Source organism: Alosa sapidissima, chromosome 15, assembly GCF_018492685.1.
Source record: "Alosa sapidissima isolate fAloSap1 chromosome 15, fAloSap1.pri, whole genome shotgun sequence".
In the NCBI taxonomy this organism is placed as follows: domain Eukaryota; kingdom Metazoa; phylum Chordata; class Actinopteri; order Clupeiformes; family Clupeidae; genus Alosa; species Alosa sapidissima.
Window position 1 is genome coordinate 11,369,350 of NC_055971.1, and position 15,000 is coordinate 11,384,349.

The 15,000-nt window shown below is 43.8% G+C and overlaps 2 protein-coding genes across 4 annotated transcripts in view; one reads left to right on the plus strand and one right to left on the minus strand.

Moving 5' to 3' along the window:
* The window catches only part of LOC121684296 (SPHK1 interactor, AKAP domain containing), a 59,156-nt gene extending 51,986 nt beyond the window's left edge, over positions 1-7,170 (plus strand). For all 3 annotated transcript variants that reach the window (XM_042064285.1, XM_042064287.1, XM_042064286.1), the window contains 4 exons: positions 1,095-1,169; positions 1,496-1,539; positions 3,022-3,203; positions 4,727-7,170. In XM_042064285.1, coding sequence (XP_041920219.1) covers positions 1,095-1,169; positions 1,496-1,539; positions 3,022-3,203; positions 4,727-4,876 — 451 coding nt within the window. In that variant the 3' untranslated portion in view covers positions 4,877-7,170. The remainder of the gene's footprint in view (positions 1-1,094; positions 1,170-1,495; positions 1,540-3,021; positions 3,204-4,726) is intronic.
* A 1,363-nt stretch (positions 7,171-8,533) lies between these two features.
* The window catches only part of daw1 (dynein assembly factor with WDR repeat domains 1), a 25,025-nt gene continuing 18,558 nt past the window's right edge, over positions 8,534-15,000 (minus strand). Inside the window, 3 exon segments of the mRNA XM_042064296.1 lie at positions 8,534-10,043; positions 10,517-10,679; positions 13,905-13,981. Coding sequence (XP_041920230.1) covers positions 10,009-10,043; positions 10,517-10,679; positions 13,905-13,981 — 275 coding nt within the window. The 3' untranslated portion in view covers positions 8,534-10,008.

Here is a 15,000-nt window from a genome sequence, read left to right on the forward strand (position 1 = left end):
GAGGCATTTATTCCCATCAACACATAGGCATAGACACACACACACACACACACACACACACACAGAGCCTGGGGTGATAAATTTGATTTTAGCTCATACTCTGATAATTAAAATCGTGTCAGGCAAACATACTATGACAGGAAGATCAAAACACACACGCTCCTAGATCAAAACGTAACAAAATTGACCACAATCACACATGAACACACACACACACACACACACACACCCTGTTATCCCTTTTTTACCCAACATGCCTTGTGGGCTAACGTTGCAGGCTAGTCTCCCATAAATGGACAGGACAGCAGTAATCACTTCACAAATGGTTAACTCTTTACATTTCTGTGAGTGATTTTTATGTATGTGAGATATACAGTATGTGTGTTTGTTGTGTTATGGTTGCCAAAGCTACAGTAGTGGATTCCTAAAATTTCCCTCGGGGGCTGAATACAGTATGTATCTATCTATCTAGATAATCTATGAAAGGGCCTTCTCTATGCGTGAAGGGCAGAGATCACCATATGTATTTGTGTGTGTGTGTGTGTGTGTGTGTGTGTGTACATATTGATTATATGTGTGGTTATGTGTCCTTCTGTGTTTGTGTTTAGTATCATCGCTGCTTGACCTGTGAGTGTAGCTGTTCTCTAGAGCATTTGTGACCTCTAGCCTCCTGCCTATGGGAGTGACCGTTCCACCTGCTTGCCTTTTTTGGCGTTTCACTGCCCATGCCAGGGTGGCAGTGCCAACCTCAACCCGGCATAAGCTTCTGTGTCTGATAACCACCAGCTGATAAACACTGCACAGCATCATTGCCCCTGTATCTTTCTCTCTTGATAGCTGTTTCTTTATCTCTCTCTCTACCAATCTGTCTCATTTTCCTCTAGATCCATATCTCCCCTTGCTCTTCATTTTTTAATTTTTTCTTAAGATGCACAAATTGATTGACTCCAAAAGGTTAACTTGTGTGTGTGGTGGTGGTGTGTGTGTGTGTGTGTGTGTGTGTGTGTGTGTGTGTGTGTGTGTGTGTGTGTGTGTGTGTGTGTGTGTGTGTGCGTGCGTGTGTGTGTGTGTGTGTGTGTTTTTTAACTTCACAGGAATGGGAACAGCAGCACATCTAGCCTGGGACAGGTAGACTTGGAGGGCTTCCAGGAACCATCTCAAAGAATTAGGTAAGCTGATACACATTACACATGTATCCACCAACCAGACATTATTTAGTTCAAATGTCCCCTCCAAGCTCCGAGCCAGTTGTGCTGTTGTTTGTGTTTGAAGGACATGTCTAATGGATTGTTGGTAGTTAATGTACCATACTAGTTTTTGATCAAATCCCCCTCTTCAGACGAGAACTCCTGCTGTTCCAGAGAGAGTGGAGGAAGAAAGCCAAATCTAATATGTCAGATGAAAGACAGAATGAATCATTTATTGTTTCTCTCTTTCTCTCTCTCTCTTTCTCTTTCTGTCTGTCTCTCTCTCTCTCTCCCCCTCTCCACTTCAGCGACGAGTCTGAGAAGAAAGATGCTTTGAAGGAGAGTCTTGAAGGTGAATGACCAAAGACACGAAAAACACACACACACACACACACACACACACACACACACACACACACACACACACACATACACACACAAATCAGGGACATAATAGGTGTCACCTTTAAGAAATTATATTCACCAACCTCTGTTAAAAACAGTGAACATCACACTCTGAAACCTGAGTGCTCAGTCTAATTGCCATCTCTGAATCCTCACCAATGATAAGCCACTGACACTGATCACTGCTCCTCACCTCATCTCAGACATAAATTAACATCGCAAATGAAGTGAAGATTTGAGGGCGTTGGGAAAAAAAAATCTCACTATGGGGGATGTGTGAGTGTGTCAAGAGACTGCCACATGAAGGGGCACTGCAGCTATGAGGACATGTTAAACCTTTACCAGAGAAGTGTGATACATTTCAAAATGCAATAGCTGAATTTTCAAAATCCCAAAGTGCCATATGAATGAATCACTATTTCTACATCTGTATCTCTTAGTGTTGCTCTAGTCACATAGCTGTGTGCAGTGCTTAGCCACATACACCAAGAGACACAGATATCATGCAGACACATGCACACTGCTGTGCATTCTTATCTATGAGAATGCCAAACAACAAAGTTCTGTTATAGCATAGAAGTCTCTAAGATGCCTATTTCGTAATGAGCTTATAGCCTACTTTTTTACTTATGGTCAAGGCAGTTTGTGTGAGTGTGCCTAGGATATTCATAGACAATAATATCTGATTTGCTTACCGGTAATTGCTTAGACTAATCAACAGCCTTAACTCAGCTCTCCGAAAAGCACTTTCCTTACCACTGCCTCATTGGAGAGAGATTAGTGAGATGACGCAAAAACAGGGGGATAGAAAAGATAGATAGAAAGAGAGAGAGAGAGAGCAATGAAGTGGTCAGAATTACCCACACTATTTCACACTTGATGAATGAGTAATTTGTCAGCGGCTATAGAAGGCTGGCATCAACACCTCCACCCTCCACTCCGCCTGATAGATATCAAAGCAGTGGAGGGGAAAGGAGGAGAGCAGGCGAGAGAGAGATGGAGAGACTTTAGAGTGAATGAGAAAGTATAGTGGGATGTGTGAAGCTTAAAAAAATTGAGAGTTAAGTTAATCAAAGAATGAAAAGACACTGTAATGTCACAGCTAATTGTCAGATATAGAGAACAAGAAAGACTGAGCTGAGAGAGAGAGAGAGAGAGAGAGGGAGAGAGAGCTGAGAGAGGGAGAGGTAGCTCTTTTTTCTCTTTCTCTTAAAAATGTATCCCCCAGCTTAGAGCGTTCTATGAAGACAGATAAAGCCCTGTGAGGATTTTTTCCATTATTTATAGACAGACTGTGTGTGTGTGTGTGTGTGTGTGTCAGAGTGAGTGTGTGTGAGAGAAAGAGAGAGAGAATGTGTGTCTGTGTGTGTGTGTATGTGTATGTGTGAGAGAGAGTGTGTAACCTGAGTGTGTGTTCTACCTTGTGCAGAGAGCCCCTCAAGTTCCTGTGCGGGTGGAGGCAGTGCCCGGGAGCTCCTGGTGTTGAACTTTGACCTGGAAGCAGACAGTGTGGACGTGGAGCTGCGCGCCACACTCCAGTGGTTGGCCGCATCAGAGCTGGGTGCTTCCGCTCTGCACTTCAGGAAGTCCCAGCAGCGCAACATCCACAAGGTACAGCGCTAAGGTCTGAGGCTGTGTAGAGTCCTCCTGGTCAGGCTGAGTAACCTACATCCCTTCTCAAGCAACATTCTCAAGGCACAGCATAGGGCTAACTGGGAATATACATTGCAAGCAAGAGTGAAACAGAAATTAATCCATTTATCCTTCTTTCATCTCCGACGTGGTGGAATAATATGTTTAACAATGTGCCAGTCTTGCCAGTCTAAATTGCTACATTGATTCTAATGGAATTCTGTCTCTAATAATAGACAAACATTAGGCGGGCAACTGAAAAATGCTTCTGAAATGGTTTGGGTGTTAATTGGCCTTGAGGAAGAAGGCATAACTGTACAGAGTACTTCCTTTCAATGCAACATTCATAAGACTGAGCCTCGCAGAGGACGTATGAACTGTGTAGTGTGGTAAAAGGAGAAATCCGCCAAGCTCTACACTCTATTGGGGATGTACATGGGAGCTTACGGACATGCCCCCAGAGTGTAGAACTGTAGCTACCTGACTGCGTTAGCTGCTGGCAGTAGCAACTCGAGCTGGGTAAAACCAATTGTTTTTGTTTTTTCGACAGTACTCAGTGACTTCGAGAACCGGAGATCTATGTGAAAACTTGCCGGATTTCTCCTTTAAGCAGCCATCATTTGCCATGCCAGATCATTTTACACATGTGAAGAATAACCTCACATAATATCAGCGGTTTTTGCAAACAATATACATTAACGTTCACATTCAGTCATTTGCCAACTGCTTTTATCATCAACAACTTGTTAGCAAACAGATCAAGGAAAAAAATTAAAACAGTTTTGATCAAAGCACCATGAATGAGTGCATTCAGTTTCAAAATGAAATGAATAATCAAAAGAAAACTCAGATGAAGAAGTAAAACTCCAAGATTGTAATTTAAAGTTCATTGTAATATTACAATAAAATAGAATATTGTTAGGTGTTGCTGGTCACATGGGGGCATTTCTCTTCGTGGGATTCTTGCATGTTCTAATTTCTTATGAATATTGTCTTAACTGGATTCTAGTGCACATGTCCCCCATGGCATAAAGGGGATCTTTATGAAACTGAGCTGATTTGGTTCGGATTTGGTTATATTAAGATTATTCTCTCTGTGAGTGTTGAAATATACGCCATGTGAAATAGTCTTATAAAAAAAACATCCTCAGGCGTAGTTCTCTGATCACCACAGTTGTGTGACACAATTTCTCTTGCCTGTGGGCTGCAAAGAAAGCGCACATGTGTGTAGAGAAAATGAGCAAGACTCTTATTGTAAACACGTGTTTGTGTGTGTGTGTGTGTGTGTATGTATGTGTACAGTATGTGTGTGCAATATCATCACAACTAATTATGTGTGTATCTATCTATATCTGATACCCTGTAACTTGATATGCATGATATAAAGTGATATGCTTCAGTTGTGTGTGTGTGTGTGTGTGTGTGATATCTGAACTAATTATGTGTATATTCATTTGAATGTGATAGCCTCTAACTGTATGTGTGTGTGTGTGTGTTTTCAGTTCCAGCGCGTGGTGCAGCTGGTGAGCCACCGGTCGTGGCGTGTGGGTGACCTGTTTGGGGCGGTGGTGCAGTACTGCCAGCTGCTGGAGGGCCAGCAAGACACAGCGCCCCCTGCTGGTCTCTTCGACTGGCTGCTGGAGATGCGCTAGAGCGTCAGGCCTCTTCTCCTCTCCCCAGCATCTATGGACCTGTTACAAACCTCACACACTCATCCCCAGCCACCAAACACACACACACACACACACACACACACACACACACACACACACTTTCCACACTACAGATCATTCCATTCAACTCTGATCTAGCATCCTTAACATTCCATACTGTCTTAAATCACCATTTCATCCATAAAATCAGCCCATTTTGCCAAACAACTGCACCAGACATTCCACAAACACTTCACCTCTCTCCACAAACCTGAACTCTCATTCCTGAACCCCTATTCTCCTGACCAGCAAGTCCCTCTAGGACTGGCCACTGGAGCTGAAGGCAAATGTGTGGTTAATGAGGCTCGTCCCACTGGTGTTGAGAAATGGATGTTTTATCCAGCAGGTTGCCCGGGTAACACACCTATTGAGCACCAGTCAACATGGCCACCACTGTATGTATGTACAGTATGCTATAAGTGCTGAGACGCCATAAGTTCCTGACTGAACAAACCTCACCTTGGAGTGCCATAAAACACATGGCATTCTGGGAAACAGGAATTGTTGAACTGCCTGGATTACTTCAGGGCACACTTGCCCCATTTCCTGTGTCCTCCATGTCTGGACCGAGTTGATAGGAGAACGTTGTCCCTTTAAGAAAAAAAGGGGGAAAAAAACTACCTAAAGCTCTCCATCTTAACATGCACAGGGGGACCAATCAGAGAGCAGCCTGCCTTGAGGATGACACAGGAGGCTTCACCATGGAAACGGCCTCGCCACCAACCTCTGGCATGCGCATGTCATCAACGCCGCTTCCTCTAGGAGTATTTCCTGTTCTTTGTGTTAAGCTTTCCATTCGGGACCCATTGAGACTGTGGAGTGACCAGCATAACACCAGCCAGATGTTCTGTTGTGGAGGGGGTCCAGGAAGTATTTGATCCAGAGGTGTAGACTTATGCCGCATTCCAGACAACTGGGAGGTCCAACTTTTCTGACCTCCTAGAAGGAGAATTACATTGGAACGCCAGTCGAAGTGGGAGGTCGTACTCGCCAGGTCTGGGCAAATCAGTGTTCCCCCGACTTTGTTGAGATGCAGTAATCTGACGTCACACAACGATGTCCGCGTGTAAACGTTTACAAAGAGATTATTGAAACGGAAAAAAGAAGGCTGTGTTCACAGTATCATGGGGTCTGTTACCTCGTACGTCGTTTTTCCGTCTCTGATTGGTTTATATAAGCAAGGAGGCTGGACTGATGACAGTCAAATTGCCTTTTCAATAATAAAACAAATGTCAACTTCTCACGGTCAGCCATGTTCTTTGTTTATCTCCGACGCTTTGAGGTCGGACCTCGTGAGCTCCAAGTTGGACACATCGGACCTCCCAGCTGTCTGGAATGCGGCATTATTAGGGTATATAGACTCTCTTTTCCCTGCTGTTTCCCTGCCTCATTCCTTCTCATAATTCTTCAACTTAATGTGCACAGCCCCCCTCCCCAATACCACACACCCCAAACCCAACCCCTATCCTCACACCTTTACTTAGTTGATGTTTACATTAGCCAAGACGTTGTTCTTCCCTCGTGCTGTTCCTGTTTTATTTTGTTTTCCTCCTCTTTTGTTTTGTTGTTTTCGGATTGTGTTGCACTGGCCTGTGATGGAGTGAAGTGTGAGCTGAGATGCTTTTATTTTATGATAGCTGTACATAGTGTAGAGTCAGCGCTACAGCCACACCTTTCTCCCCCAGGCTCGAGGGGCAGCACCGCTTCCTTTTTCAGACCCACAGACAGAGAGACAGACAGACAGACAAACAGTAGAGATCTGTTGTTGATACAGACAGACAGACAAAGATTGACAGACAGTAGAGATCTGTTGTTCAGACAGACAGACACGCAGTTGCCTGTAGAGATTTATTGTCGTGACAGAGAGACAGACAGGTGGCTGAAAAGATCTGTTGTTCAGACAGACAGGTAGAAAGACACGCTGAGAGACACACGGGACATATGGAGCAGTAGTGGAGCGTCTTCAATGTTAATTTGTACGTGGCTCGGTTTTTGTGAAGTTTTCACACTGAGTAGTCGTGACGTTTGTGTTGTATATCAGCAAACAAAGCACACAAACATACACACATGCACACACACACACAAGCACACAGATGCCCAAACTGTTACTGTATTGAATGTATTTATCTTTCTAGATCAATAAAATGGACTTACACAACTGTTCAAAAGTTTGGAGTCACTTAGAAATGTCCTTGTTTTCGTCATTAATGTTGTAAATGACTGTTGTAGAAAGAAATGGCTGTTCTTTAATGCAATATCTACACAGATGCCCATTATCAGCAACCATTCATCCAATGTTCCAAAGGCACATTCTGTTTAGTGATCTGATATCATTTTAAAAGGCTAACTGAGAAAACATTGGAGAACCCTTTTGCAATTATATAAGCACATAATGTAATCTTAAAACTGCTGCCCTGATTAAAAAAAACAATGCAACTGATCTCAGCTGGTATTCTGACTATAATGGAGTGGAATGGAAATTTCTAAGTGACCCCAAACTTTTGAACGGTAGTGTATGTGAGAGAAGTGATGTGTGTGAATGTTGTTTTATTTATAACACAAACACAACAGTTCGGACACCACAGCCTTTAACACGTGAATCATGTCTGTGTTGAACATGACAGAAACTAACATCCTATTAATTGTTGGTAGCCTGGTGCCTTTGGCGTCATAGCAATTATGACTCACTCTAAACGTGTGTACCACCGAGCCTGAATCTGAATCTTCTTCTCACCGCTTATGGGGTTACCTAAACCATGAGGCTAATTAGACAACTGATCACTCCGATTGGATGCTTCTGAAGTCTGCCTAATGAACATGTGTTGCACATTCTGGGTGTCGAGTGGTGGGAAGGAGAGCTGAACAGCATGCGGTGGACTGCAGACTGCAAGTCCTGGTGCTTCTACGTGTGTGTGTGTGTGCGTGTGTGTGTGTGCCAGACTGGATCCAGCAGCAGTGATCAGATCAAACAGCAAGATCATCTATCAAGATTTAAAAAAGACACATCAGACAAGAGTTCAAGAAGTACAGAGGTGCATTTCTAGAGATCATTAACAGCCATAAAGCAGAGAGTGGAGCATTAAGCTTGACACACATGGATTGGACTTCAAACAGCATTCAGATACAGGTCAAACTGACATGAGGGAGACACTCCAGTATCATACTTGACAGGCTTAGCTAATTCAGTTGCTGAACGTCTATGTGTGTTAATATCCTTATACAGTTTCACATAACAAGATAAAAAATGAAAAGTTCAAAGCTGTGGTTCACAGAATGTTCAAGTGATGCATTAACTGGGGTGAAAGCGGACAGCCGGCGGGACAGATGCAGCGCGTTAACTCTAACGGCTCCTACACAGAGTTGCGTGCGTTGCAGTGCTGGAGACGCATCCCATTCACTTTGCATGGGCTCACGTCATCCGTTGCCGAACTGGATTGTGGGTCCGTTGCGTCGCGTTTCTCCAGTCACTCGCGTTGAGAAGTTCAGCTGTTGCTGCACCAACAGACGGCACCAGTATAACCGTAATTTGATTGGTTGGTGCCGTCCGTCGATTGGCTTGATTGGCTGGTGCCGTCTGTCGGTGCAGCAACAGCTGAACTTCTCAACGCGAGCGACGCAACGGACCCACAATTCAGTTCGGCAACGGATGACGTGAGCCCATGCAAAGTGAATGTGATGCGTCTCCAGCACTGCAACGCACGCAACTGTGTGTAAGAGCCGTAACAACAGAGACGGGATGAACCTGACCAGCGGTCTCTCCTCCACGCTCTGACTGCACCAGCAGGAGGGTCAAGCACAGGGGTCTCCTCTTCACATGGAGCAGCGGGGTCACACCTGTGCTCACAGTACATTAACAGCCCTGCAGGTGAGGGGTGTGTATGTGTGTGTGTGTCTGTGAAGAACTGTGAAGAACATCTCTTGAGCACATCTCTCTCCACAGTCCCAGAAAACTAAAGGCAAATGCATTCGCACATCCTACTCTCAAACTACAGTTACAGATAAGCACACACTCTCTCTCTCTCGCAGATACAGGTGTGAAATAATCCATGCGGTACAACCGCACACACACTATCAGCTAGTAAAGTTATAAATGGGTTTCATCAGGTCTCTTTCCACAGGTGTATTAATTAAGCACCATGCAGTCTGCATTTGTAATCAAGGTGCTTGATTTTACACACCTGTGGAAAGGGACCTGATGAAACCCATGAATAGAATATACAGAAGCTTCATACACAATACTTTATGTATCAGCATACAGTAGACCAGCACACACTCACACACACACACACACACATTAAGGCAACAGAGATGCATCATGGGTCGTTCTACTATACATTATGAAGTATAGTAACAGCTACACAAACTAAATCTTCACACTCACTAAGGTATGAGGTGGGGTATAGAACAGTCATACACACTCAGCAAACAGTGATACACAGTCCAGGCCATAAAGAAGAAAGATGTCTGCACATCCACTTAGAGCATTCTTTTCAGTGTGGGGGCAGCCTCTCCATCACACACCAGCCCTCAGCACCAGAGCAAGACTGTGTGTGTGTGTGTTGCTTGGACTTTCACAAAGGTGTGTGTGAGAAAGTGCGTCTGTGTGTTCATGTTTGGGCAATCACATTACACTACAGACTGAGCTGTGCTAATGCACACACATACTTGCTATGCAGTATACTTCCGGTAAACACTAAGTGCTGCAGTACACTGCAGAATACGTGTGGATGTCGTGACAGTGGACATTAACTGCTGGAGTCCATTCCATCATGCTCCACTGCACAATGGAGGAAGTTTTATCCTTGACTGTGTATTTGTGTGTTTGTAATCTGTTGGTGAGTGTGTGTGTGTGTGTGTGTGCGTGCATGTGTGTATGTGTTTTGAAGAAGTCTACTGTGTAGTATTTACAGGATGTGTAATGTACAGGATGTGAATGTCCATCTTTTGGCATGCATGCTGTGTCATGCTGTGGAGGGTGTGGGTGTGTCTGTGTGTGTGTGTGTGTGTGTGTGTGTGTGTGTGTGTGTGTGTGTGTGTGTGTGACTGCTCTCCTCTTCCCTGTGCATTCGTGTTCATCGCCAGATCCTGCAGGTGTTGTCCTTGCTACCTGCAGAGCAAGCACACATTGGAGCAGGTGGAACAACAGAAGGTAGAGAGCCCTTACCCCATCCATCTGTGCTTGTGTGTGTGTGTGTGTGTGTGTGTGTGTGTGTGTGTGTGGTCGGGGGTGGCGTGATGATAATAAAGAATAATCTGAGATACCATATGCTGTATGTTACTGTCTTAATCATTTGCAAGCACATTAAAGTTAAAGGACAATTCATAGAGCATTTCTATTGTTTGTATGCATATGAATAGACAATGTCTTGGTGTGTATCTATGTGTGTGTGTGTGTGTGTGTGTGTATGTGTGTGTGTGTGTTTGTGTATATGTGTGTGTGTGTGTGTGTTTGTGTGTGTGTGTGTGTATCTGTGTGTGCGTGTGTGTGTGTGTGTTAGTGTGCGTGTGTCTGTGTGGTGTGTGTGTGTGTGTGTGTGTGTGTGTGTGTGTGTGTGTGTGTGTGTGTGTGTGTGCAGTTACCTGTAATAATGGCATCTCCCTCGTAGTTGAAGGCGCAGGAGAAGATCTCATCAGTGTGCCCCAGCAGCACCTGCACACACGCACCTGAGCGCACGTCCCACAGCCGAGCCGTCTTATCTACGCTCGCCGTCAACACACGACTGCCCTGAGGGTTAAAACACACCTGCAGAGAGAGAGAAAGAGGCGGAGAGAGAGAGAGAGAGAGAGAGAGGAGAGATGGAGAAAGAGTTTTATTGTTTAACATTTTTATTAATTACTTCTATGCATCTGTTGTTTTTGTGGACTGCTTTAGCAATATTATACATTGCACATATGCTAATTCCAGTAGAAATTGATTTGAGAGGAAGGGGTGAGTTGTTTGTTTTATCCTTTCACCTAAACCTAGTTTTGTTTATCCTTTTTATCACTATGTTTTGATACAAATTGATATTTTTGTATTCTACTTTAGCAATACACATACAAAGAATATTATATTGAAATTGAACTGAATTAAAATATAGAAATATACAGTGGGAAAGCCATTGGTAAATAAGTATTTGTTTATGACCGCCACTGAACAGAACTTACTAGCAATGCGGAAGCCACTTCTGTCATGGTGAGAATTTGAATTTGATACAGAATAAGTCAAAGAGGGTGAAACACGGACAACATGGTGAAGTAGCTGAGAGAGGGAGAGAGAGAGAGAGAGAGAGAGAGAAGAAGAAAGATATATACATATATATATATATATATATATAGATAGATAGATAGATAGATAGATAGATAGATGGATACTTTATTGATCCTCAAGGGGAAATTCAAGATATATAATATATATATATAGAGAGAGAGAGAGAGAGAGAAAGAGAGAGAGAGGAGGGATGAACAGAGAGGAGACTTGGTAAGGAGCACTTCCTGGCCGCTCCCCAGGCGTGGGTGAGAGTGGCTGGCGTGTTGCCTCGTGCTCTGGCGTCCTCCGCGGTGGCACGGGGGCCCACCTGCACTCGTCCACCTAGAGGGCTCTTCAGTGTGGGGGCAGCCTCTCCACCACACACCAGCCCTCAGCATCAAAGAGCACTATGTGTGTGTGTGTGTGTCGTTTGGACTTGTGAGAAAGAGTGTCTGCGTGTTCATGTGTTTGTGTGTGTGTGTGTGTGTGTGTGTGTGTGTGTGTGTGTGTGTGTGTCTATGTGAGTGTTTGTTTGTTTTTCTATGCATATGTAAGACGCGAGGAAATTATATATATATATATATATATATATATATATATATATATATATATATATATATATATATATATATATATATAGCCTCGGAAACATAGAGACGTCGAGCTATATCCTCACTTGAGAGAGCTTGTGTGGTAGCCTAGAAATCTAGACGCGCCCCTAGCGGCAGCAAATTAAATTTGCTGCCAGGGCTAGTCTAGCAACTCTCCGTTGGCTTGTGAGCTCCAGAAATCGAAACTTAATCAGGGCATTGAAATCGTGTATAGAGTCGTTTGGTGGGCTTAACATAATGATTGATGGCAGAGTTGCAACGGTTTGGCTTAAATTCCCTGCTACTTGAAAACAAATATCCTATTGCGTCCTATTGCGTGCAGAGGGAATTTGAAAGACAACTGATTATCCCGCTCGTCGGACTGAGCACTGCGAACGGTGAGTGCCCAGACCCTACATTTTAATAACTGATACACCAGATAAAACAATACAAACCCAGAGGTAGGAAAGGGGGAGAGAGAAAGAGAGAGACAGAGAGAAGAAGAGGGAGAAAGAGGGAAAAGAGAGAGACCCAGAGAAGGGGTACAAGATGAAAAAGAAGAGAAGACGGGAAAAGAAGCCCCAAGATGGGAAAGAAGAAGAAGAGACCTGGAGGACCAGAGCCTCCACTTTTATCATTCACTTGGGCCACCCCCGACTCATCAGAGCCTTTGTTGTCTGAGGTGGATGGGTGTGGCCCAGGTGGATATCATAACTTTATGCTACAGTTTAATTCTTAATCTACAACTATGCACAGATACATTCAATTGTAACAAAACCATAATCAGACTGTTGCCCACATTACAAGTATTAATTCAAGACCAAACATGAATGTATTATTCACAACACATATTTACAGAGCAATACTGTATGATAATGAGGTTGGCCTATCTCACCATAAGTAGGCCCAGGACTGAGTTATCTCTCAGTAGAGGGGCCAGAACAAGGAGCAAATGGTCACTTTATGCATGAGCGGGTGTTGGGGATCTTTGGCCATGGCCAGCTAAGACAATACAGATCAAACACAGGCATCCACACATGTAAATTGAATGCAAAAGGGCATTCTTTAGAAATGCATAAGGTTTGGGCAAAAGACGGGCCTTACAGATATGAGTGTGTGGTTTTCGTGTGAGTGTTTGTATCAAACTATGTGTGTATCCTGCAACACCTACAGCAGCAAACCGATCAGCACTGAGGAAGATCATAATGACAAGAACAAAGGGATGGAGGGACGAGGCAGAGAGAGAGAGAGAGAGAGAGAGAGAGAGAGAGAGAGAGAGAGAGAGAGAGAGAGAGAGAATACCCATAGATAATGCCGGGAGGGAGGAAAAGAGTGTGAGATGAGTGTGTGAACTGAGTGTGTGGCAGAGAGACCGTGCAAGAATTAAATGTGACAGTGAGGTGCCAAAAAAGAAACAGGAGAAAAGAGGTGAGTAGAGAGAGAGAGAAAGAGAGGGAGAGAGAGAGAGAGGGAGAGAGAGAGGGGGGATAAGGGCAGATGAGAGATGGAGAGAATACAGGGATGCTTCTAGTCACGTCAGTCAGGTCAAAGACAAACAGCTGCAGATAAACAAGCGACTGTAGAGGAGGTAAATGAACAAGAGAGAAAGAGTGAATTCAGAAATGAAAGCCAGAGATGGCAGTTACAAAACATAAAAAAAATTGTGTGTTATGTCGAGAGGAATGATCAAATATGCATAGAGCAGTACAGGGAGAGGAGGAGAGGGGGATTAGAGAGGAAAAGAAGAGGAGGGAAGAGAGAAATGAGGAGAGAAAGAAGTGGGGAGAGAGAAAGAGAGAGAAAGGGAAAGATAAAGAGAAAGAGAAGTGAGGAGAGACCAAAGGAGGGAGAGAAAGAGAGTGAGAGGGAGGTGAAGAGAGAAAATGTCAGGGGGAAATAAAGGAGACTGCAGTGCTGTAAGTGACAGATTAAAGCTATAATCCCCCAAAGCCAGCCTTCATGCCTCCTATTAGGATACATTGTGTGTGTGTGTTTGTGTGTGTGTGTGTGTGTGTGTGTGTGTGTGTGTGTGTGTGTGTGTGCTGAAGACTGTTAAGTGTCTCATTGTTATTCAATTTTAAGAACTTGATCAGACACGTGGGCACGCGCACACACACACACACACAAACACCCCCAGAGACACACTCACCTTTGAGATCTCCCCTTCGTGGCCCACCAGTTTGGCTATGCATTCAAACGTTGCTGCGCTGAACACTTTGGCAGTGCCTAGAGGCCACAAACACACACGCACACACACACAAACACACACACAACATGTCATACTAAACTTCTATTTGGTCATGATTTCATGGGTTGAGAAATGATCCAATAAATGGCTGTTGAACCTCTCTCTCTCTGTTTCTTTCTCTCTCTCTCTCTGTCTCTCACACACACACACACACACACACACACGTCAAACTAAACTTTAAAAACGCTTCTATTTGGTGTGTTTGTGTGTGTGTGTGAGAGAGAGAGAGAGAAAGAAAGAGAGAGAGAGAGAGAGAGAGAGAGAGAGAGAGAGAGAGAGAGAGAGAGAGGTTCAACAGCCATTTATTGGATCATTTCTCAAATCATGACGGGCCTCATACAAAGCCAAACGCCATACAAACATAAATACATCCACACATAAAAAACCCAATACATCATACAATGTTAAAAAGCACCTGATTATCCACCCCGCCCCAAACACAAGAACCCCTCTACCCCCACACATCTCTAAACTCCTCGATGGTCTTTACACTTCCACCCCCTATTCTGAGTTTTTGCTCGAAATTGCACACCGTCTACTAACAATGGCCCTGTTTCTACATACCGGTACTTTGACTTATATTCAAGTGCTTGACCTCTTTTGAAAGCAGAGGCCTAGTAGATTATTTTAGTACCAATAGATTGACTGTGTGATGAACTGTCAGAGAGTGGCAAAGGGTAGAATGATAGTTTTTTTTTTAGGCGGTTTTGTACATCTCTGGAAATGACCACATTCTGCCCTCTTGGTCATTTATTTTGTCTTGGAAACACAACTGAGACACACTACCAGGTCTTGTGAATCTGTATCTCAAAGTAGATCAATATAGAATTAAATATGAGTACTTTAGACCATTATTTGCCAAGGTATGCTCATGTGTTTTGTAAAATGCCCTATGGAAACTCCCCATAGGACTTTTGGTTACCCAAAATGCATACTGACAATAAAGACTGTGTGGAACCTCTTGGTGTAGAAGCACAATCCTTGTCTCAAATGAAAG